Below are 26,435 nucleotides of genomic sequence, written 5' to 3'. Positions count from 1 at the left end.
ACGTGCACATTGCATACATATGGCCATGCAGTTGGCTGCTCACGGGCACGTGAGCAACCACCGGGGACCGGGCCACTGCCACTGGGGAATAGTGACAGTGCGCTCATTGTACACTCTCACGATTCATCAGTTTGCACTTACATAGAGTGACTGCAAACTTTGCTTCTAAGAACTGACAACCCCTATAATTTTGGGGGCTCAATCAAATTTATTGGGTCTTAATTGAAAGGATCAAACCTGGAAACAGGCTATCCTAATATCTGAAAATAATTGGATCCTCAAAGCTTGTAAGACACTAGGAAGACATCTTAACTCTTCATATTCAGCTCCGACCTTCATCTGAACCTTTACTAAAACTAGCAGAGTACCTGATGTACTCTATTCCTCAACCCGTTCGATATCCAGCACACATGTATGGGGGAGTCAGGCTTTATAGGTCTTTAGTATCGGGGGCACTGCCAACTCTTTTCAATGCTGGAACTGTTCTGACATATTATTGCATGCAAATAAAAAAACAAACCCTCAGCACGTCCACACCATGCTGTACTATGGCGGAAGTCTAAGGAAACTTCTTACAGTACCTGTGGTAGCTGCGGCCGGCGCTCCTGGATGCTGTACTTTACCCAGGCCATTACTGCATTGAACACCTGCTCTTCACTGCGCACATTGAGCTCATCACTGGAAATGATGTCGATCAGTTGGTTGGCGGGGAGAAGCATAAACTCCTCACTTTCCATAACCTGTAAGAGAAAATCCATGTACAGCCTGTGAGCGGAGTGTTTAGTGCGCAGTACATGGAATTTAACAATAAGTAACCCTCATAGATACCAGGTACAGGCCAGACCAGTGGCATGGTGGCACTGCCGGCCTGAACAGTGCACTCTTTCATGCTGCAAGCAGAGGCAGCTCTGTCTGTACGGCATCAGAGGAGCGCAGCGGCACGGAAGCGCACCAGCTATCAGAACAGCTTAGGAGCAGCACCTGCAAGGTCTACAGCAAAGAACTTGCAAACAAGATCTCCTTGTCTAAGAAACAAGCTGTAGACTACAGAGTTAAAAATCCCTAAGCGGCAGTGCCACAGGGCCCAAAATGGTGCATATAATCTTAGTGGCAGCGGTCGCTGTCTCTTCTATCAATGGCTCCGGATACGGCAGCTGTCATAATACAAGTGAAGCTATTGTTCGGATGCAATTAACTTCTCTAAAAAGTGGGGGAAAAAACTTGATGAAATCCACTAAATTCGGGACGAGGTACAAGATTTATTCTGCCTCGGCACACTGAATGTGTACTGTACAGGAGACTTGAAGGGGACTTGGAGAAAGGAAACCTGAAATTAAAACAGGACAAGACAAAGGAGAGTCATTCTAAATTTCATGATGGAACGTGTTGGGAGAGAGGTGTGATGAATCTCCCATGGTCAGGATGGGTGCTCCATCTGGGTGATGTATTCCAGCATTCCTATGTAATTACTGTGACAAATGTCAGGAGCTCGTAGCCTAGCTGTAACCTATCTAATTTTCTTTGACATACCAACATTTTTGGAACCTGTAATAAGCATCAGACTTTTTTTTTTATTGTAGCTTATCTTAAGACTATTAAAAAACAACTCTCTATTTTTGATAAGAGTTAAATTGCAAAGTTGCTTTTATACACTAGCACTTTGCAATTTTACCCATTTCACAAGAGAGAACCCCTTTAAAGCGCACCTGTCAGCAGGATTGTGCTCAGTAAACTACATACATTGTCAGGTGGGCGACATTACACTGATTAGAATGATACCTTGGTTGATGAAATCCATCCAGTGGTTCTTGTGTAATCTTTACTGCCAGTTTGGAGATAATGATATGCCCGTGCTTCGGGCGGCCAGTGGGGGCGCTCTATCTGGTGCTCTGCTTACATATTCATCTGTATGCTCTTATCACAGCTCATTGTGCCTTCACTTACCTGCCTATTTTACCTAGCCCAGCACTACTAGATGCATTATTTAAAATAGGAGGAATGTCAGTGAAGGCACAACGAGCTGTCATAAGAGCATAGAGATTAATATGTAAGCAGAGGACAAGAAGGAGCGCCCCCCAGAGGCCGCCCCGGAGCACGAGTATATCATTATCTACAAACTGAAAGTAAAGATTATACACGAACCACCACAGGACGGATTTCATCAACCAAGGTATCATTTTAATCAGTGTAATGTCGCCCACCTGACAGTGTATGTAGGTTACTGAGCACAATCCTGCTGACCGGTGCGCTTTAATTATAGTTTTACATCTACTATACTTTTAGGAAAGCAAAAAAATAACAATAAAAGAATAGATCCTTCTGTTTATAAATAAAGGGAATTTATGAATTACTTTTCGATGCCCAATTTATAGGTCTCTTCCTGAAAAGAAATCTGGAGAGATCTGAGGATGTACATGATCAGGGAGAAACCGACCTTCCCAGGTGACTGGTCAGACTATGCCGTGCATTTTATCTGCAGCTTTGCTACTCCTGCAGATTGTCTGCATATAATACTATAAGATCTGCACCATAGTCGCTTAGTTGGGGATGTAATGTAGATGATGGTCTGAGCTGTGATGATGGGCACTACTGCTGACAATATAGTGCCACCCAAAACCACAAATCCCATTAAATAAGTAACTGCAAGTGCACGTGTGAGTAAAGGGTTTTCAGTTTTTATTAAGTTCATTAAACTAAATTATCAGAAAAAAAATGGAATAAAAGTCGATTGAATTGACACTTTTGAGTGAAGTGAGCAGAGGAGTCTCTGCTCATCACCTTCCCCCCCCCCCCCCAGCAGCTGCTCGGACTAGGTGGAAGGCGTCCAAAGGCACTAAAATAAGGCTGCCTCCTTGCCAGGACCTTCTCTCAGATCAGCTGCTCCATTTCTCGGCAGGACTCCTGCAGAGCACAAAGCATTAAAGTACAAGCAGTCAGCAACTTCTCAGCCGTCAGACACTCAACACTCTGCAAACAGAAGGGCTATGCAGGCTGATCAGTAGTCACTGCCTTCATTACAGAGGAAATCCGGGCAAAATGGTGAAGTCCTATGTAAATACCGGACCTTCCGGCATGAGTATTCTAAGGACCACACCATTCACATCAATGGCCTTGTGCTGGCAATGCAATGATCTTCTCACATCTATGACCTCTACTTTATGTTCTTTACACCTTTTTAATTCAAGCTCAACTTGCAGCAACTCTAAAAATAAAATACATTAACAATTGCATGAATGATAACTCTTACTAGGAGCTGTCCAGTTTTTAATAAGCTGAGGGAGGTGAAAAAAAATACAGAAATAAATTGACACTCATCTCCAGGACCAGCACCACATCCCGATGATTCAGCTGCATTTTGTTCACATTTTCATTCAGGAGGAAAGAATCAAATTTTTGTCACCTCCCTGAGCCTTTTAAAAGGGAATCTGTCACCAGGTTTTAGCAAACCCAAATCTGAGAGCAGCATTGTGTTGGGTCAGAGACCCCGATTCCAGTGATGTGTCACTTGCTGGAATTTTTTATAAAATCATAGTTCTCACTACTGCAGATTTAGCAGCTCTCTGAATGCCGAGCTCTGTATATCCCCACCCACACCACTGATTGGCAGCTTTATGTGTAGACTGTGCATAGGCAGAAAGCAGCCAATCAGTGGTGGGGGCAGGGTTATACAGAGCTAATAAATATTGAAGACTTCCTGGCAGCAGGTTTACTAGTCCTCTAGAGATAATCTCCTGCAAGGAGCCCAGTAAGTGTAACATCTCTGGAATCAGGGTCTCTGCCCTTTCATTATGCTGCTCTCCGATTAGGTGGCAAAAACCTATCGACGGGTTCTCTTTAAGGGTTTGTCCAGTAGTGGACAACCCCTTTAAATGTTTTAATTGGAAACACCACCTTTAGTTATGGGGAGGTGGTCTAATATTAAAATGATAAATTGGGATTTTTTTATTGCCTGAATTTGCCCAGACTCATGTTTTATGCTGCTTATGGACTCCCTTTCAGGGTCTGCTGTCTGCTAACAGGCTTCCAATTAATTAAATGTAACCCTTCACCCTGCATTGTCCTTATGGTGAGTCCACAAGCGGTGGTTGTATAGTAAGTAATATTTTAAGTCCTCCCACCCATCTCTGCACTGCCGTGCGTCCATTTCTTTACCAGCATCACTTGCGGCCACTACAGACTCCAGCTGCATGGGCCACATCTCCCAGCATGTGTAGCCGGGCAGGTTTAGACTGGGGCTACATGGCAACTTCAGCCATGACACAAATTGCGTGGCCAAATATTGCTGTATGCTGTAGCCCAATGGAAGTAAATGGGGTTGCATTGAGACCAGCAAGTTGCAAAAAGTTGGATTTTTGCAATTTTCTTGCACTATGCAGTGACAAACCGTAATTGTCGGCAGCACCACCTGCGTCGCCCCAGTCTAACGTCCAGGTTCTGTGGCTGGCGGTAGGGCATTATTGCTGACATAGTCCAGGGGCACTCGAGGTGATGAGGAATTGGCCTGTATACATTACTATGCCTGTACTATAACAACTGAATATCCTCCATAGGATATGTACAGGAGCATTTTATTATTTCTACGCTTCTAACTAGCCCATCTTATAACATGGAAAAGATAATGAAGAATTTTCAGAAACTTTCCGGAAAGTTGTAGCACGCAGAGCTGTCCTTGCAGAGGCGAGCCCAGGCGGCACATGCCCAGGTGGCCGCCATATACAGCTCTGTGTAAACATGTTTAGGAAGGACAGATGGGTGAGAGCATCAGCTGTCTCCGCAACTCAACACGTAGCTGGCCGTGACCCCTGTCATCTCGCCCTGAATATACGGTGCAGGCGCATACCGGGATATCACTTTATGGGGTTTCTACAACAGCTCGGGGAGGTCACGGCTTAAGATGGGGAATAAACTAACTTACTTTCCTAAGTAATAACATTTTTGCAAACTTATCTTACAGAAACCAATAATGACCGATGTCTTCCTGGCCGAACTGATCTCTCACCCCGAAGAGGCCAATGCCAAAAAATAAATTGCATGGCCTGATATTAATATCCCACATGCCCCTGCACATGTAATCTAAAGGATGTGTCCACAGAGAATCAACATATGTAAATTATGCATCAAGTGTCCAGTGGGCGGAGCCAAGGCAGGAACAGTAGTCCTGCTCTCCTCTCTAATCAATGCCCTTGCAATGACTGAGCATGTGAGACCAGCAGCACTCCGCTCACATGGATGCGCACATTGCTATACACCTTGAACACCAGGTGGCGCCATACTATGTAAGAAAAGGTCATATCGCTCATCATTTTTCTCCGAATACTATACATTTTTATGATCTATAAAGTGGATGTGATATGTAACCACAGGCCACCTTCATTAAAGGGGTTATTTGGTTTCCAGAAAACTCCTCCACAAGTGCACTTTTTTAAAAACAAAAAACAAAGCAAACTGCATTTTACTCACCCTCCCCAGGTCTAGCACAGAATTTCTGGCATCACGCTGACAATGCTGCAGCCAATCACTGAGCTTGGTGGCTTTGAGTGGTTTGTTTCATGTACTAAGACAGAGCCGCTGAGCTCAGTGATTGGCTGCAGCACTGTCGACGTGATGCAAGTGCTACAGATAATAACACTGGGACCACCAGCGGAGACCTAGAACTCGGAAGGGGAGTAAAGTGCATGTCTTTATATAAAAAAAACTGGGGTGTTCTGAAAATGAAAAACCCCTTTTAAAAAGTGCAAAAACTACAGAATTTGTACATCCTCACTGTGCTGAGACAAACAATGCAAAGACAAGAGATGACCGAAAATAACACGGGATATTTAGTGCAATCAGCAATATGTGCAATGCATGGAGACACACAGACAGGAGACCCCCGGACCCTCTAATACAAGTGTGCATGCATTATTAGATGCAAAACATTGGCAGAAACAAGGTAGTATATTGGACACTTAAAAAAATAAATTGTTTGCCTAAAATATAAATCAGCAATGCGAATAGTACGGCAATGCAGACACTGTACGATTAAAATACTTTCCATTGACCTAAAAAGAATCAGCTTCCTGCTAATTAATCACTTTATTAAAAACCTCCCCCTCTACAACACCCAAATATATTTACCAGGAGCCATAGGGTCCCCATAACTGCTTGCACCTTCTCAGGCTGCAGCCCATCCAGAAATGGCCTGTGAATTGTGACATGCCGATCACAATCCTGGTTTGATCTCTAAATAGATTTGCTAGAGAGGAAAGCAAAACACACAGCGGCCCGTCCTGCCCGAGTTCTGAAACCGAATCATATTGAGGATCACAGACATGTGGGGTCCATCACTGAGACGGACAGAAAACCCACCGGGACCCTGGCAACCGCAAGCCAATTAGGAGACACAGAATACCCAGGGAACACGCTGGCTAATCACCCCCAGTCGGGGGGGAGGGGGAACACGCTGGCTAATCACCCCCAGTCGGGGGGGAGGGGGAGCACGCTGGCTAATCACCCCTAGTCGGGGGAAGCACGCTGGCTAATCACCCCCAGTCGGGGGGGGGGGGGGGAGCACGCTGGCTAATCACCCCCAGTCGGGGGGGGGGGAGGGGGAGCACGCTGGCTAATCACCCCCAGTCGGGGGGGGGGGGGGGGGAGGGGGAGCACGCTGGCTAATCACCCCCAGTCGGGGGGGAGGGGGAGCACGCTGGCTAATCACCCCTAGTCGGGGGAAGCACGCTGGCTAATCACCCCCAGTCGGGGGGGGGGGGGGGGGAGCACGCTGGCTAATCACCCCTAGTCGGGGGAAGCACGCTGGCTAATCACCCCCAGTCGGGGGGGAGGGGGAGCACGCTGGCTAATCACCCCTAGTCGGGGGAAGCACGCTGGCTAATCACCCCCAGTCGGGGGGGGAGGGGGAGCACGCTGGCTAATCACCCCCAGTCGGGGGGGCGGGAGCACGCTGGCTAATCATCTCCCCTTCACTCGTATGTGCCCGGCAGTTATCGGGTCAGGCATGCTGAAGGTGAATATGCCCGATACTCGGCTCTAAAGAAAATCCATGCATGCTCAGTATCGGAGTCAGTAGGAACAGCGTCGACTGAACATAAGTTGGACTGACAGCTATAAAACGAGTGTTATGTACACAACAACACTGAAATATTCTTCATTCAGGGCAGACGGACTTGGCGTCAGGTGTATGGTGGTCACTTCTTATAGGCAACAAAGGCAGCCATTGGATTGCTCTGCACCTATAACGTATGAGACCACAGACGCCAACATGAGAGCAAATAGTCTCAAGAGGGAGCCCGTATTAAAAAAAAAAAAAAAAAAAAAAAAAGGTGTACGACGCTTAGGAAACGTATTATAAATACATTGTTATAGTCTGTGCTCCACATGATCACTATGGGCAGCTATGGGGGGCTCTGTAATACACTGCTCAAAAAAATAAAGGGAACACTCAAATAACACATCCTAGATCTGAATGAATGAAATATTCTCATTGAATACTTTGTTCTGTACAAAGTTGAATGTGCTGACAACAAAATCACACAAAAATCATCAATGGAAATCAAATTTATTAACCAATGGAGGCCTGGATTTGGAGTCACCCCCAAAATTAAAGTGAAAAAACACACTACAGGCTGATCCAACTTTGATGTAATGTCCTTAAAACAAGTCAAAATGAGGCTCAGTATTGTGTGTGGCCTCCACGTGCCTGTATGACCTCCCTACAATGCCTGGGCATGCTCCTGATGAGGTTGCGGATGGTCTCCTGTGGGATCTCCTCCCAGACCTAAACTAAAGCATCCGCCAACTCCTGGACAGTCTGTGGTGCAACGTGACGTTGGTTGATGGAGTGAGACATGATGTCCCAGATGTGCTCAATCGGATTCAGGTCTGGGGAACGGGCGGGCCAGTCCATAGCTTCAATGCCTTCATCTTGCAGGAACTACTGACACACTCCAGCCACATGAGGTCTGGCATTGTCCTGCATTAGGAGGAACCCAGGGCCAACCGCACCAGCATATGTTCTCACAAGGGGTCTGAGGATCTCATCTCGGTACCTAATGGCAGTCAGGCTACCTCTGGCGAGCATATGGAGGGCTGTGCGGCACTCCAAAGAAATGCCACCCCACACCATTACTGACCCACTGCCAAACCGGTCATGCAGAAGGATGTTGGAGGCAGCAGATCGCTCTCCACGGCATCTCCAGACTCTGTCACGTCTGTCACATGTGCTCAGTGTGAACCTGCTTTCATCTGTGAAGAGCACAGGGCGCCAGTGGTGACTTTGCCAATCCAGGTGTTCTGTGGCAAATGCCAAGCGTCGTGCACGGTGTTGGGCTGTGAGCAAAACCCCCATCTGTGGACGTCGGGCCCTCATAACACCCTCATGGAGTCGGTTTCTTACCGTTTGTGCAGACACATGCACATTTGTGGCCTGCTGGAGGTCATTTTGCAGGGCTCTGGCAGTGCTCCTCCTGTTCCTCCTTGCACAAAGGCGGAGGTAGCGGTCCTGCTGCTGGGTTGTTGCGCTCCTATGGCCCCCTCCACATCTCCTGGTGTACTGGCCTGTCTCCTGGTAGCGCCTCCAGCCTCTGGACACTACGCTGACAGACACAGCAAACTTTCTTGCCACAGCTCGCATTGATGTGCCATCCTGGATGAGCTGCACTACCTGAGCAACTTCTGTGGCTTGTAGAGTCCGTCTCATGCTACCACGAGTGTGAAAGCACAACCAACATTCAAAAGTGACCAAAACATCAGCCAGAAAGCATTGATACTGAGATGTGGTCTGTGGTCCCCACATGCAGAACCACTCCTTTATTGAGGGTGTCTTGTTAATTGCCAATAATTTCCATCTATTGTCTATTCCATTTGCACAACAGCATGTGAAATTGATTGTCAATCAGTGTTGCTTCCTAAGTGGACAGTTTGATTTCACAGAAGTTTGATTTACTTGGAGTTATATACTGTTTAAGTGTTCCCTTTATTTTTTTTGAACAGTGTACTACAGTCAATAGCGAAGGAAAACAAATAATTGAGATCTAAGGAGTAGTTGTAGGATGCACTGTCCCACGTATAAATATATTTTATGAATAGTTTCCAAACTTTGTTAAAAGGAGCTGTCCAGTGGATAACACTGATGACTTCTATTGTCAGGGGGAACCATTAAAGGAAATCTGTCCGCAGGTTTTTGCTATGTAATCTGAGAGCCGCATGGTGTAACAGCAGAGACCCTTATTCCAGTTACGACACTTACTGGGCTGCTTGCTATCATTTTGATACAAATCACAGTTTTTTTGCTGCAGATCTAGCAGTGCTCAGAATGCTGAACTTAGTGTAACCCTGCCCAGAAAGCAGCCAATCAGTGGTGGGGACAGGGTTACATAGAGGAGTTGACTAGGAGGCACAAGACATCTAGTCCTGTAATGATAATCTCCTGCTGATAAAACACCAATTTTAATGAAACAGCAAAACACAGACCAGTTAAGTGACATATTGCTAGAATCAGGGTCTCTGCCCCTACATCATGCGGTTCTCGATTACTCAGCAAAAACCTGCTGTTGTGTTCCCTTTAATTGAATGCTACTACTGGTAAGATATGGGGCTGTCATCCGCTTCCTGCTTTTGCAAAAAAAAAGAAGTCCATATCAGCTCCTCTCTAACATCCATAAAAAACAGGGTTGAAGTGGATGAAAAATGAAGTAGGACAACTCCGAATTAGAGTAGTGGCTTTTATAAAGAGAATTAACAGTTCAACAAGTGTAAATTAGGGGTAGGGATTCTGCATGAGGTGTGTGGATTTCTGCAAAGCCTATTCAGCTCAATGGGACAGCCACCGAAAAATTTCTTCCATGGACGAATCTGCAATGAAATCCCCAGGAGTTATATATATTTGGCAGGGTACTACACATCTATTCAAATCAATAGGAGGTGGATATGTAGTACCCTGCAGCAGCCACTATCAGAAGACGGCCAGCACCACAAGTGAGTTCTTCCAGCAAGCGGCCACTGCTGACAGGTAACAGCTGATCGGCGGGGGTGCCTGACCCCGACCGATCAGACATTGATGACCTATCCTAAGGATAGGTCATCAATGAAAAAGTAGTGAACAACCTCTTTAAGTGTACTTATCGGACAATGTTTGTGAACCACATGAATATCCGTGTGACAGAAGTCCGCAGATAAGTTTTGAAGAACTACATGTACCTTGCCCATGATCCTGGCATAGGATGGCAATACCTGCAGTCAGGTGTGCACATAAGTAGAGGGCTGAGAAGAGTTTGGTGTCTATAGGAGATCCTGTGGATGTGTTATATGTGTGTGAAAGGTGCAGCTCTCTCGCTGTCATCGTCATGTCACTTTCGTCATATATCAGGGACATTAAATACACAACTGGCCGGAAACATTATCCCACCACCAGGATTGGCTTACTGTCATCCACATTTTCCATTGCTTACCTCCTGGAAGTTATGCTGGGTAAATTTGTCAGCGATTCTCAGTAACTCCCTGCATGAGTGAGTATCAGCGAAGGCTCGGATACCTAAGCAGTTGGATGGGTCGAGCTGCCGCTTCAGGAATTCACAGCAGGCCTCCTGGATTTCGGCTAGCTGGAGGAGACAGGCGGCCGGTAGCAGGGTCTGCACGTTGCCTTCCTCTACTGTGATCTGCGACGTGTAGGAGAAGTCAATAAGCAGCTCCATGGCTCGCTCATCAATGTCCCGGATCACAACCTCCGTCTGGCGACTTTCGGCCAACTCCCCGGTAAACATCGCCCGGAAATAAGGGCTGCAAGCAGAGAGGATGACCCGATGGGCATAGATCTTTTTGGCACCGACCACAAGGACGACATCGCAGAGCTCTCGGTGCTTCCGCAAGAGGTTGATGACCTCCAATGTCTGCCGCGGATGTTTATCAGAGACATAAGGCATGCGGGCCGGTTGTGGGACCCCCTCAGGTAACTTGTTGGGGTCTCCCAAGGTGCAACGGCTCGTCACGTCCATTCCAGTCTCACCTGGGCGAGTACTGAGACACCTGCAGACAAAAATATACATCAACTTAAGTCATTTAGGATGTTATATTGCAGTTTTTGCACACTGTGCCCTTTATTTCTCCTACATGCAGTTATATAGATCTAGTATTGTATCACGTTAAAGGGGTTGCTTTATTTTTAATTAAATGCATGTATTTGGGGGTCAAAATCATTTTTTGCTATTGGGTTTTATTAAAAATTTCACAGTTTGGCTTTTCCAGGCTTTCATATCTCTGCACATTCAACTTTTATGTGGCCAGTCGTGATAAATCAGCTGAGAGGAGCTCAGAAAGACAGATAAAAGAGTTAGAAACTCCCCATTTAGATTGTCATAGTGGACTGACTGACTGATTCTTAGTTAACTCATTTGGCAGCCCAATGCACTACCAAGGCTGTAGGAGGCAAACGGTGCAACATTTTTAATGAAGCCCAATTGCAAAAATGATATTTCACCCAAAATATGTGCATTTAAGTAAAAACAAAATGTTTTAAAAGATAGTCAATCCCTTAAATAGTGTCACAACATCTACTTGCGACAAGAAGAGAGATATACTGTTGGGCAACGGCAATACAAGGTTTATTCCCATTGCATGTATTTTATTTTCTCCCACGGGGAGAAAAAAAAAATTAAGTCAATTAATAAACATTTTTTAAAAACTTTAATCTACGTGCAAAGTTGTCACCCAATTCCTCTGCGGATTTAATAGAAATTGTATATATTACACATGCATGTACACACATACATACTGCGCCCCCCACCACTGAACGGTGGGCTTCAGAAATCATGTGTGCACTACATTAGAAATGTAGGTTTATTATCTGCTGAAACCCCATTAAAATGCAACAACTATGAAATATCTGAGTGCAATTAATGAATCCAATATCTAATGACCGTGCAGCATTATAAGCTCTATACATAAATGGCAATTTACTGTGCCGGCAGCGCACATGCAGCAGCTGCACCCCATATACTTCTTTATGCAGGTTACCAATAACACCAAACCCATCCCTACTCTGTAAGCCCCTTTACCAGGCTATGAGATCTGGCATCTGGGAGTTTTTCCCCCCGCTGACGAGGAGCTGCTGCTGGGGTCCACAAGATGGTGAGGGAAGTGGACAACGGCTGCCTTCTCCAGCCCTCGTATCATTAATCCAACAGCTGCAGGGTGAAACCAGAGCCCAGACCAGCGGGCATAAGGCTTAGCAACATGTCTCAGCTCTTGGCATCGGAGAAAGCATTAAATGCATTTATATATAGAACGGATAGGGCAGGGCAGATCCACTGGACGGGCTGCGATCCATTTGTGAAATAAAAGAACTATTGGAAATGCAATAAATACTTTATATCCAGAGTCACTGACAAATCGATAAATATATAGTGTATTTCTACAAGTGCACAAAATAACCTCAGAATAGAAAACAAACCTAAATTATAAGAAAAAAAAAGAGAAAATAGAAGATACTAAATGAAAAAAAAGATTCTTATTACAGTGATAAACTCATAAAAAAAAAATAAAAAAACATGCACAAAAAAAAAAAAGAGCTAAATACATTATAAAAAAATTACTGAGCTTTTCTGATTCTGCAGCTATTTTTAATTTTGAGCTGCGTCGCTCCATTGCAGAGATATTCACATTTGTTTCTTCTGGAGCGCAGTATGTGAAATCTCTGCTTACAGTGCTTCTTCAGAGTCTTCTCTGGCGGGGCGTGCGCTTTCACTCCTCCCTTTAAGATGCTACCAATCACAGCTCAGCAGCAGCTGAAACTGCTGGAGTTCTAGATCAGCTGCTGAGCTGTGATTGGCAGCATCTGAAAGAGAGGGGTGAAAGTGCACGCCCCCCAGGAGAGACACGCCCTGTTGCACTAACAGCAGAGGTTCCACATAATGCTCTGCAAAAATGAATAAAACTGAATTTCTCTGCAATAGAGCGACCGGGCGCAAAACAGAAAAGAGCTGTAGAATCAGGGGAGCTTGGGGATTTTACAAGGTATTTAGGCAACTTATTTAAGAAATGACAGGACCTCTTTAATAATTATTTTTTAACGCACTTTAATGGTGGAGATTTCTCATCAGTCATAATCTGCATTGATTTATGTGATGGCCAAAAGGGAGAAATTTGTGGAAATGTAGAACAAAGTATTATAATACATTTAGTGCAACCTTCTGCTCCTGCTTACACAACCTCATGGCCAACGTACATATATTTTACCATTTTGCACTAAAATAATGGCCTGTGTGTATATACAAATTTTGATAAGTTCAGAAACGTGAAATGAAATCTGTCTGCAGGTTTTTAATTCCCCATCTAAGAGCAGTGTGATAGGGGCAAAGACCCTGATTCCAACAAAGTGTCACTTATTGGGCTGCTTGCTGTTTTGATAAAAATCACCATTTTATCGGCTGCAGATCTATCAGTTCTCTGAATGCTGAGCTCTGGATAACCCTGCCCACATCACTGATTATCCACTGTGTACACTGCATAGGCAGAAAGCTGTCACTTAGTGGTGGGGGTGGGAGTTTTGCAGAGCTCATGAATATGGATGACTACCTGGCAGCAGGTTTAATAGTCTTCTATTGAATCTCCTGCTGATAAAACTGTGATTTTTTCAAAATTACAGCAAGCAGCCAAGTAAGTGACATAGTGCTGGAATAAGGGGCTCTGTTTCTACATTATGCTGCTATCAGATTTGGTGGCAAAAACCTGGTAACAGATTCCCTTGATTATAGATATAATTTACATTCTGTCATTGCCATTCATGAAAGAGCTGAAGCTGGTGTCGGAGAGTGGAAAAATAGCGTCAGAGCTTCAGCTTCCCGACTCCGCAGCCCCAGACACATTATACAAATAGGCTGACTCAACTCAGGAGTTGTCGCCAAACTTCGTGTCAATCTGCTCCCGTGCCAGCGCATCAGCTCGTAAACCACAGAGAAATACGAGATCTCACACCACAGACTAAAGAGAGTTTTTAATAGTTAATGGGAAATACGTATCACACTAGTTGTAGAAAAACAGTGATCCACCTCTGCTTCCATTCACACTATGTGCATTAAAACAGAAATGATGAAACTAACTAGATTCAGCAGCTGATTAACCTTAATGGTGCCCATTAGGAAAAAGTCCAACAGAAAATGGGCCACTGTCCGTTAAAATAACCTTTATTTGCGGTTCCAAACAGAGATGGTGGAGACAATGTGACTGACAGCCGTTTCGCGTTTAAGTCATGCTTCCTCTGAGGCATCAGATGGCTCAGAGGAAGCGTGACTTACACGCGAAACGGCTGACAGCCACATTGTCTCCACTATCTCGGTTTGGAACCGCAAATAAAGTTGTTTTTTTTTTATTTTAACGTGCAGTGGTAAGTGCCCCATTTTCTACTTACATGTATGCATGTACGCACATTTGGTACATGTCTGGGTGGTATGTGGCGCCATGCTCTATTTTTGCATTTATCAGCATAAAAGGATTGAGCACTGGGATGAAAGGCAAAGCACCTACACAACATACAGTACATCCGGTGTGTGCGCTGAACATAATACCAACTCTGCAGGGAGCGCGACGGGTCGCAGCGGGACGGGGCGCACCTCCTCCTCCGGTACTCACCTACGCATTGGCTTTCTGTCCATGCACAGTGAAGAGAATTCTTCACACAAAGTGGAAAAACAGTAATGGGGAAAACAGACACCTGGAGTCTCCACCAGTCCGACGTGTGGTACCCGCCAGGGTGATCCCGCTCGCAGAACTACGTCGTTTCCAGTTTCTAGCGTCTTCGGTTTGCAGATCTAGTAATTCCTGCTGCATCTACAAGAGAAAATACATTGTAAGAAAACGCTTCAACAATCCAGGAAATGAGGAATATTGCTAGCTAGCACCGGTCACATTTTCCAACACACAGAATTAGACAGACGTCATTAAGAAGATCCCGCACGACACATCTAATGAGAAATCCATAGGTCCTGGAGATCCGGCGGAATTGTGCAATGTCAGAAGTCTGGATTCCATCCCAGAACCCAGACGAAGCCTCCATCAGCGCGGCCTCTCCACATCGGCTTTCAATTACACTCCACATTCCTCCGCTAAGTGATTCTCAGCTCACAATCAGGAAATAATGGCTTTGAAGGAAATTCATATTAAAAAGTGAGAACATACAATGGGGAAAGACGTGTACAGGGCACATTTATACCCATAATCATCAGCCGCCAAGGAGGCTACGCTGTCTGCATGAAGAGGCTTCACATCCAGGCAGAAGTAATGGTAATAAAGGGACATTAAAGAGTAACCGCCAATGTAATTATTATTTCATAAATCTATAATACACATGAAAATAAGCAACTTTGTAATATATTTTATCAGGAAAGGCTGCGTCTTTCTCCTCCTGGACTGATCATTCACGGTCAATTGAGAGGTAAAATTTGTATTCAATGAAGAAAGATTTTCCTGTTATTGAGAGAGGAGGTGACAGTTGGTGCCGATAAAGGTCTATGGAGAGGAGAACAGCTAGAGGCAGACACAGACATTCTGCTCCACGATCTTCTGACACGGCAGTTACAGTTCTCCATAGAACTTTATAAGCACCAATTGTCACCTCCTATTCAGCAATGGGAACGTCTAATCACTAAAGACAGATTTTTTTTCCATAAATTGACAATTTTGAGAGTGAAAGATCAGTCCAGGAGAAAAAAAAAAAAAGAAAAAAAAAGAGGATTTCTCTATTAAGATTATATCGTTTCGGATTTTATTTAAAAAAATAAATTAAGTAAATAAAAAAGTTTTATTTATTTTGCGCACTTATACAGCATTATCAATTCTGCAGCGCTTTACAGTCATTACTATCACTGTCCCCATTGGGGCTCACAATCTAGATTCCCTATCAGGATGTCTTTGGAGTGTGGAAGGAAACCGGAGAACCTGGAGGAAACCCACACAAACATGGGGAGAACATACAAACTCCCTGCAGATGTTGTCCTTGGTGGGATTTGAACCCAGGACCCCAGCGCTGCAAGGTTGCAGTGCTAACCACTGAGCCACCATTACACCTTAAAGGGAACCTGTCATCCTATTCATCCTTGCAGAAGCACGGGCAGCATGAATCAAGGTCTGATTTTGTGATTACCACCGTGTATTTTTTACTTTGAAGTCATCCAACGTTTCAGAGCAAACATACTTTAATATCTGTCTGGGGACAGTGAGTCTTGGATGATAGGTAACACTGCAGCCGGGGCAGGCAGGGAGGCTGCCATTGCCGCTAGTTCACTTACAACAGTCTAATTGTAATATGAGGCTAAATAGGATAAAAGGAACGGAAGAGATTAATGGGGGGACGTGCTGCGGATTGGTAGTTTAGAGTGCCTTTAAAGGGAAACTGTCACTAAATTTTTGCTATTTAATCTGAGAGCAGAATGATGTAGGGGCAAAGACCCCAATACCAGCCAAACATACAAGGTTAGCTGTTCAGTCCATCTATCGCTCAACCACAATCACGCCCTTTTGCGCAGAGGATGTCTACTGATTTCTGTTGCCGGGGACCGTCAGACCCCAATACATGACATTTATTGCATGTGTCCTCCCCTCTTTATACAGATCATATAGGCTCTAAGGATACTGTCACATGCACAGATTGTCCGCAGAGGTTTTTGCACGGATCCTCAGTGAATCTACAGTAAGTTTTGCTGCAGATTTTTCCATATGCATTGCAACGGGTGTAATCTGCAATAATGATAGGTTGTGGATTTATGAGATAAAATAACATCTTACTCACTTTACTGATAATGTAATATACAGCGGATTTTCTGCTTGCAAATCCAGACGTAGTATGCATTACTATATTCCCCCTCTTATACGAGTAATAGCAGCTATACTTTCCTTTTCTGCGGATGCCGTTCCAGAGATGCCGCCGCCTGCCTCCCAGGGCTCGAGTGACATTGTCAGCGGCAGATTCACTATTCTCCACTTCGGTTGTAACTGACAAGCAGAGTAATCAGAGCTGCGGCTGCTCTCATTTCCTCCGGATGTCTGATTTGTCTGAAGTAGGTGACAGTGAAGTAGCTGCTGACTGTCACGCGAGCCCTGCAGCCAATGTTACGCAAGCCCCGGGAGAACCAGTGTTCCTAGGTTAATAATGGTGATGCATGAAAAAAATAAATAAATAATAATAAAAAAAAAAACACAGATGCTACACAGTTGATCCATATGAAAAGTTTGAAAACTGCATATTTTTCTGCACCTATACACTTGTATAGACGATATATGCTCATCATCTGATCAGGCCCATTGAATTACATGAGATTAGGGCACAAGCTGAGTAACAGAACAGGCAGCCGATCCAGGTTGTGCGATGGGTGAATTGTTCCAATAAATTCTAGGGTCTGGGCGCAGTCAGACATCCCTGTCAATCAGTGCTAGATATGACGACTGGTTGGAGACTCCCGACACGAGCATGACAGTTTCATGTATTTCTATAAAGCGATTACGCTCAGGTCAGGAGACCCGCGGCCAGTCTGTGCATTGCGGTCAGATCTAGCACTGATTTGTATGGATGTCTGATGTGCCCTTTGTGGAATATCAGCTTTAAAAACAGATGAGAAAAGCTGCTGTATAAATGGGCATTTAAAAGCAATTTCACTGGCAGTAACCTCAATGACAAAAAGCAGAATGTCATCATGTAGCAGATCCTCGCCTGCTAGGAATGAGTCATGTAATGCAACCTTATACAATTCAAGTCACACAGAACAACAGTAAATGTCACATTGCACACAAGGCGTCACTTCATGCATGTAACAGACCGGAGCGACAATACATTATACACAGAAACTACACAGGAGACTGATGCTGCAGCTGGAAACTTTCTGACATTTCCAAATGAATAGAGTAGCTGCAGCTGATCCAGCTAATGGAGCATGCACACAGAAGTGTGACCACATTAACTGGTTGCAGCGGTCACGTGTCCCAACATGATGTCAGCAAGCAGGTATCCGCACAGTCCCAGAGCGTCTACATAATTTGCCTCTTGAGAAAGCCTGCAGCTTCAGTGGCGAAACGCGCGTCAGGACTCCTTCCTGGCCAGGTGACGATTTATCTTTCACCCCTCCATGTTCCCCTATGGTATTAGTCGGTAAGTGGGACCTTTCTTGATTCTTAAGATGTGGCAATTATACACACTAGTGGTTACTATAAATGCCAGTGGTCCGCTGGTCGTGCTAAATGTCTATTAGGGCCCACATGTTTTTTGGGGGGGGTGTGACGGCTTTTTTTGCACCTTATCTCTGATTTGGATTATGATTAACAATACATATTGTAATACTGTACGATTTTGATGGTTAGATTTTAATTATGTATTAATAAAAATCTGTTTTATGCCCTATATACTCTACGTTGCACCTGTTTTACATAATTTGTTTAAGGGTCTATAATGTAGGCCAATAACAAGTATGTGACTGCAAAACTCACTGATGTAAGCAAAAAGACTCTGCATACATGAGGTGTATCTGCAGTGTATGCAGTGGGAGCTTTTCCATGCTGAGCTTAGTGTGCACAGAGCCAAGCTTTAGGGGTTATCCAGGAGGTGAACCTTATAGGCAAAACTGAAAGTTGACAATTAGCTTAGAGCATTAAAAAAAAATAGACTAAGTCACACTCGCCTACCGGCACCCACTGCTCCATGGTCTGTGCAGAGACAGGAGCAGTGATTCACCAGCAGCTGGACCGCTGCAGCCTATGATTGATTGTAGGGATCAGGTGACTTCAGCAGCGTGTTATCGGAAGTTTTATGATGACGAGCTGCTCAAATTTGAATGCTGCAGCCAATCACAGGACGCATGGGGTCTGCCAGCTGGTGGAACAGTGACATCACCGCTCCCGGTCTCTGCATCCAGGTGGGCAAGTATGACAGTTTTTTTTCTACATATCCCATCTCAAGGGCAGAGTTTTATTATGTCCAGACAATTCCTTTAGGCCACGACCCCACCATCAGTATTCGGTCAGTATTTTTTCTCAGGAGTGGGAGCCAAAACCAGGTGAGGAACAATCAGAGAAAAGGTATAATAGAAACAAGTGCACTAGTGATGAGAGAGTATGCCTCATTAACCCTTTCGTCGAGCACGCTCGGGTGCTGGCCGAGTATTTTGACATCCTCGGCGTTTCATTCATTGTCACAAGTGTCACAGTTGTCTAACAGTTGTGACACTTGCAGGCGCAGCGACAATGAATGTAATGCTGAGTACGCCAAAATACTCGGCCAGCACCCGAGCGTGCTCGCCGAAAGGGTTAATGAGGCATACTCTCTCATCACTAAAGTGCACCAATTCTGCATTTATCACCCACTCCTGAGATAAAATACTGATAGTGGAGCCTAGGGCCGTGGCCTAAGGCTCATTAAGACTTGTTTTTTTTTTCTACATACAAGAAAAAAAACGGACTGCCTGTCAGTGTGCAGGATCTAATTTTCACCCACTTGTCTATTTTTACCATTGGTGTTTAAACTAATTTTTTTCACAAACAAAAATAAAATATTCCAAGCTTCTCTTAAGGATTAAACAGTAAGAAAAGGACACGACTTGGATGACACGCAGACGCCATCATGGGCTGTGTTCATCATAGACCCACTGATTTAAATGGCAGAATTTGATCTGTGATTCAGAAAAAGAAAATGAACATTTTTTTGTTTTTTTATTAACCCCTTATTGTACTAAAAAACAATGACCTGTAAAACCGCCGGTAGGATACTATGGCTACACATGACCACAATGGCTACATGGCTCCTCACTCAGTCCAGTTGCCTGCTCACGTCTGGACATCGGTGGCCCAATGTTTCCAGCCACCGGCTGAGGCCAGTCACCGCTGCAACCAGTGATTGACTGGGCGGCATTTTTAGCCATTTCCCGGGTTTTGAGGCCATTGGGGGACGGATGAGAGCGGATATTACTTTACACCGGACTTCTAACTGATGGCCCTCTGCCGGACAGCCCCTGGGGACGCACTCCTGGCGGCATAAGATCACACACCATCACATGGGAGAAGGTTGTGGGGGGGGGGGGGGGGTCATCTGCAGCAGACTAGAAGCCCCCTTTATGTATGACACTAGGCTCAGCACGGTGTAGTACCTGATCCCTCACAGTTATGACCCCGATCCTGTCACCAGCACATACCTGGTGGGAGCAGACGATGATGGGGCTGATCGTGACTCCCGGTGCACGACCCGTTACAATGTAGCACTGTGTCAATAGGAAGTGACGGCACAGCACGGTGCTCGGTGTGTACGGACAGCGGCTCAGCGCCACTCATGGACCGGGCATTGTGTCACCCCTCAGCCTGCCGCTGCCTCTCCTCTCAGTGTCCGCGCCGGTCCACGTAGCTGATACCAGACACAGCCGCTTCCCAACCGGACTCTCCAGTCTTCCTTTACGACCGGAAGAGGTCCGCCGCCTCTCTCTTCCCCCTGCCGCGGCTGTCACTGGGAGGCACGTCTGTACGGACTCGCTCTCCTAGTCCAGGAAGAGGCCTGATACGCACTTCCGGCGGAGCAGTGGTCTCCATGGCGACGCGTCTCCGGTCATTGTACTGAGGCGGAGATCAGGTGAGGAAATGGAGAGCGGTGAGAACAACAGTGCAGCATAGTGCCCACCCGAGTGCCCGTCACATTTCTGCCATACAGGCAAATCTCTGCATAGGTCAATATGCAATACCTCCTTACAGTATAATAATTTAAACAAATTAGTCGTCTGTTATTTCATAGCAATATTTTATTACAATTTTATTCAGCACAGCAAAACAGAATAACATTAAAAAACAACCCCTAAAAAATTCCCATAAAACCACAAGGGTGGTGTGGTGTACCACTATCTTATTGGCAAAGGGTAGTACATTATACAGTTTAATTCAATATATATCATTATCAACAGTATATTTACTGCATACATAAATTAATGCATTTAGTTAAATACAGGGAGGTCTATATCAAATTCTATGACCTTATGGTCCATTGTACAAAGTGACTCAATATATAGCATTATTGCCAGTATATAATAGTAAACTTGCAAGCAAATCTTGCAAGTTTACTATTGCTTGCAAGCAGGGGTGGATTAAGAGTAGCAAGGGCCCCGGGCAGTTTAGAAGACACCCCCCTCCCACCCACACACACACTGCAGAAACGCTTAAAAATTCTTGGTAGAAGGTCTGCCATGTTCCCCAATTATAATCTGCATGTGCTGTGCACATGCTGCGTATTATCATTGTGGAAAAATCCGCAGCACTACCAATTATTTTGCGGTAGCGCTGCGTTTTCGCCGCCATTGACTTGCATTGGAACACATGGAATCTGCATCACTGCATCTGTACATGCAGAATCCAAGCGTTTCAATGTGCGAATGGTACTCGGGTTAGGAGAAGAGGAGACTCTCCTCCGGACCCGGGTACCATAGAACCTGTAAAAAAAAGAATAAATAAAAAATAAATATTATACTTACCTTCTGATGGCCCCCGGTGTCTTTATCCGATGCGTCCTGGCTTGCCAGCAGCTCGCAATGGTCTGAAAAGGACCTGCCGTGACGTCATTTAGTCATGTGACGGGTCACGCGACCGCTGACGTCGGCAGGCCATCAGAAGGTAAGTATATATTTATTTTTTACCATTCTTTTACAGTCACACTATATAAATCCATGCCAGTTGCATGGATTTATATAGTGTGACCAAGTTGTCAAGCACTTTCCAAGTGATGCTAAAATCGCTTGGAAAGCGCTTGTCAACCCGCATGCGGAAATGCATGTGAAGAACGCTTCACTTCCGCATGTCCCTGTCAGGAAAAACGCATGTACAATCCGCATGTACAATCCGCATGCGTTTTTTTCTGCCAGGGAGATGCAGAAACGCTCAAAAAAAATCCGGAGCATTTCTACATCGTGGGCACATAGCCTTACATTAATTGTATGACTCAATATTGAGCACACGTAGCCATCTATACACAGCAGGAGGCCGCACGTAGCCATCTATACACAGCAGGAGGCCGCACGTAGCCATCTATACACAGCAGGAGGCCGCACGTAGTCATCTATACACAGCAGGAGGCCGCACGTAGCCATCTATACACAGCAGGAGGCCGCACGTAGCCATCTATACACAGCAGGAGGCCGCACGTAGCCATCTATACACAGCAGCAGGCCGCACGTAGCCATCTATACACAGCAGGAGGCCGCACGTAGCCATCTATACACAGCGGGAGGCCGCACGTAGCCATCTATACACAGCGGGAGGCCGCACATAGCCATCTATACACAGCAGGAGGCCGCACGGCGCCACCTATACACAGCTTGAGGCCGCACGGCGCCACCTATACACAGCGGGAGGCCGCACGGCGCCACCTATACACAGCAGGAGGCCACACGGCGCCACCTATACACAGCGGGAGGCCGCACTACGCCATCTATACACAGCGGGAGGCCGCACTGCGCCATCTATACACAGCGGGAGGCCGCACGGCACCACCTATACACAGCGGGAGGCCGCACTGTGCCATGTATACACAGCAGGAGGCCGCACGGCGCCACCTATACACAGCGGGAGGCCGCACGGCACCACCTATACACAGCGGGAGGCCGCACTGCGCCATCTATACACAGCGGGAGGCCGCACGGCGCCCCCCCCAGAGACAGCAGGAGGCCGCACGGCGCCATCTATACTCAGCAGGAGGCCGCACGCAGTCACTCACGCACACAAACATATACAGACATATACATACACACATAAACACATTTGAAACACAAAAATACATATAAACAGACATCACATAATGATATCTGCCTGCACACACACACTCACCATCCCCCGGCTCGGCTCCAGTGGTCATGTGCCTTTCCGGTGCAGCACTGCAGGCTGGGTGCGCACTGTGTGACGTCACAGCTAGGAGACAAGGCCTCGCACAGGGCCGTGTCTCCTAGCAGTGACGCGGCCGGGCCAGCACAGGGAAGTTAACTGCTGCAGTGCTGGCCCAGCCAAAGAAGAAGCAGCGGCCGTGCTCCGCTGCTGGGGGAGCGGTCTGGGGGCCCCCCCGCCACTGTCTGCCGGTATGTGCCGCGGCGCCGCACATATAATGAGGACAATCTGGCCATAGACACCCCGAAGCCCCGGGCTCCCGGTGGTTCGGGGCCCCGGGCGGTAGCCCAGATCGTCCTCATTATAATCCGCCTATGCTTGCAAGTTTACTATTATATACTGGCAATAATGCTATATATTGAGTCACTTTGTACAATGGACCATAAGGTCATAGAATTTGATATAGACCTCCCTGTATTTAACTAAATGCATTAATTTATGTATGCAGTAAATATACTGTTGATATTGATATATATTGAATTAAACTGTATAATGTACTACCCTTTGCCAATAAGATAGTGGTACACCACACCACCCTTGTGGTTTTATGGGAATTTTTTAGGGGTTGTTTTTTAATTTTATTCAGTTTTGCTGTGTTGAATAAAATTGTAATAAAATATTGCTATGAAATAACAGACGACTAATTTGTTTAAATTGATTATTATACTGTAAGGAGGTATTGCATATTGACCTTATCAATTCGGGTTACTCCTTATGATTTATTTATGGATCTATATATCCTTTATGTGGTTATTAGATCTCTGCATAGGTCCTCCGTAATAACCCGTTACCTACAGGTGCAATGACATGTAATGCCCCATAGCTACGTATCAAGTGCACTGTCCGGATCATTGCGGAGCGCCCGGAGCAGCGCCCCATAAGTACCGCATGCAGTGCCCCCATAAGTGTCAGTTGTACTCCACCACATGCAGTTCCACCATAACTACTACAGTGATTTGTGAAAGTATTCACCCTCTTTGGAATTTTTCATGTTTTGCTACTTCACAACCTGGAATTTCACTGTTTTTTTAGGGTTTATATCAGTTTATGTAAAGAACATTCCTACAACTGGGAATATTTGGTTTTCTTTTTATTGTGAAGCAAACGACAAATAGGACAAAATTACGGAAAACTTCAGTGTGCATAACTATTCACCCCCTAAAGTCAGCACTTCGTAGAGCCTCATTTTGTAGCAATTACAACTGCAAGTCGCTTTAGATGAATATCTATGAGCTTTCGACATCTTGCCACTGGGATTTTTGCCCATTCCTCAAGGCAAAACTGCTCCAGCTCCTTCAAGTTAGAAGGTTTCCTCTGCTGAACAGCAATCTTCAGTCTGACCACAGATTCTCAATTGGATTAAGGTCTGGTTTGACTAGGCCACTCCAAAACATTTCCACGTTTCCCCTTAAACCACTCGAGTGTTGCGTTAGCAGTATGCTTTGGGTCATTGCCTTGTTGGAAGATGAATCTCCATCCAAGTCTCAAATCACTCACAGACTGAAACAGATCTTGCTCAAGAATATCCCTGTATTTCGCACCATGCATCTTGCCCTCGACTCAGACCATTTTCCCTGTCTCTGCTGCCAAAAAACATCCCCACGGCATGATGCTGCCTCCACCATGTTTCACTGTGGGGAGGGTGTTCTTGGCGTGATGAGCTGTGTTGGTTTGGCGCCAGACATAACGTTTACCTTATTGGCCAAAAAGTTCAATTTTGGTCTTATCTGATTACAGCACCTTTCTCCATATTTGGAGAGTCTGCCACCTGTCTTTTGGCAAACTGAAAATGAGCCTTACAATTTGTGTGTTTAAGTAAAGGCTTTTCTTCTGCCTTCTCTTCCATAATGGCCACCTCTATGCGATGTACGGTTTATAGTGGTTGTATGGACAGATACTCCAGTCTCTGCTTGGGAGCTGTGCAGCTCCTTCAGGGTTATCTTTGGTCTCTGTGCTGCCTCTCTGATTAATGCCCTCCTTGCCTGGGCTCAACGTTTTGGTGGTGGCCCTCTCTTGGCAGGTTTGTTGTGGTGCCATGTTCTTTCCATTTGATGATAATGGATTTGATGGTGCTTCTGGGGGGGGGGGGGTCATCAGAAATTGGGATATTTTTTTTATAACCCAATCCTGACTTGTACTTCTCAATAACTTTGTCCCTGACTTGTTTGGAGACCTTCTTGGTCTTCATGGTGTTTGGTTAGTGGTGTCCCTTGCTGTTTTTGTAAGTTTGCCCACTGACAAAGACTTGAGCAGTCTATAATTTTAAGGATAGGTTAATTTTAACATTGAGAGATAGAATATCCCCCCCAAAAAAAATCAAGAAAATCACATTGTATAAATTAGATAATTTTTTTTGCATTTTGCAGTGAGAAATAAGTATTTGATCCCTCTGGCAAACAACACTTAATACTTGGTGGCAAAACCCTTGTTGGCAAGCACAGCAGTCAGATGTTTTTTGTAGCTGATGATGAGGTTTGCCCACATGTCAGGAGGAATTTTGGTCCACTCCGCTTTGCAGATCATCTCTAAATCATTAAGATTTTGAGGCTGTCGCTTGGCAACTCGGAGCTTCAACTCCCTCCATAAGTTTCCTATGGGATTAAGGTCTGGAGACTGGCTAGGCCACTCCATGATATTAATGTGCTTCTTTTTAAGCCACTCCTTTGTTGTCTTGGCAGTATGTTTTGGGTCATTGTCTTGCTTGAAGACCCAGCCACGACCCATCTTCAATGCTCTTACTGAGGGAAGTAGGTTGTTGGCCAAAATCTCGCGATACATGACCCCCATCCATCTTCCCTTCAGTACGATGCAGTCGTCATGTCCCCTTTGCAGAAAAGCACCCTCAAAGTATAATGTTTCCCCCACCATGCTTCACAGTTGAGACAATGTTCTTAGGGTTGTACTCATCCTTCTTCTTCCTCCAAACACGGCGAGTTGAGTTAATGCCAAAGAGCTCAATATTTGTCTCATCTGACCACAGCACCTTCTCCCAATAACTCACAGAATCATCCAGGTGTTCACTGGCAAACTTCAGACGGGCCTGCACATGTGCCTTCTTGAGCAGGGGGACCTTGTGGGCACTGCAGGATTTTAAACCTTTAAGGCGTAATGTGTTACCAATGGTTTTCTTGGTGACTGTGGTCCCAGCTGCCTTGATATCATTAACAAGTTCCCCCCGTGTAGTTTTAGGCTGATCTCTCACCTTCCTCATGATCAATGATACCCCACGAGGTCAGATTTTGCATGGTGCCCCAGATCGATGTCGATTGACAGTCATTTTGTATTTCTTCCATTTTCTTACTATTGCACTAACAGTTGTCTCCTTCTCATCCAGCGTCTTACTTGTGGTTTTGTAGCCCATTCCATCTTTGTGCAGGTCTATGATCTTGTCCCTGACATCCTTAGAAAGCACTTTGGTCGTGCCCATGTTGTAGAGGTTAGAGTCTGACTGATTAATTGAGTCTGTGGACAGGAGCCTTTTATACAGGTGACTATCTAAGACAGCTGTCTTTAATGCAGGTAACGAGTTGATTAGGAGCGTCTAACTGGTCTGTAGG

General features: G+C 45.4%; 2 protein-coding genes across 3 annotated transcripts in view; one reads left to right on the top strand and one right to left on the bottom strand.

Moving 5' to 3' along the window:
• The window catches only part of KLHL20 (kelch like family member 20), a 33,366-nt gene extending 12,851 nt beyond the window's left edge, over positions 1–20,515 (bottom strand). Inside the window, exons 1-4 of one of the 2 annotated variants that reach the window (XM_073643147.1) lie at positions 20,160–20,515; positions 14,620–14,817; positions 10,446–11,019; positions 582–740 (exon numbers count right to left, since the gene is read on the bottom strand). In XM_073643147.1, coding sequence (XP_073499248.1) covers positions 582–740; positions 10,446–11,019; positions 14,620–14,642 — 756 coding nt within the window. In that variant the 5' untranslated portion in view covers positions 14,643–14,817; positions 20,160–20,515. Of the gene's footprint in view, positions 1–581; positions 741–10,445; positions 11,020–12,047; positions 12,160–14,619; positions 14,818–20,159 lie in introns of those variants that run through there. The other variant, XM_073643148.1, reaches the window with a different exon arrangement.
• ANKRD45 (ankyrin repeat domain 45) overlaps positions 20,434–26,435 on the top strand; it is a 39,661-nt gene continuing 33,659 nt past the window's right edge. Inside the window, exon 1 of the mRNA XM_073643151.1 lies at positions 20,434–20,587. The gene's annotated coding sequence lies outside the window, so the exon portion shown is untranslated. The remainder of the gene's footprint in view (positions 20,588–26,435) is intronic.

This window comes from Phyllobates terribilis, unplaced genomic scaffold, assembly GCF_046119375.1.
Source record: "Phyllobates terribilis strain yellow unplaced genomic scaffold, ASM4611937v1 Scaffold_8__6_contigs__length_399053987, whole genome shotgun sequence".
NCBI lineage: Eukaryota > Metazoa > Chordata > Amphibia > Anura > Dendrobatidae > Phyllobates > Phyllobates terribilis.
This window is presented reverse-complemented; position numbering and strand designations above follow the sequence as displayed.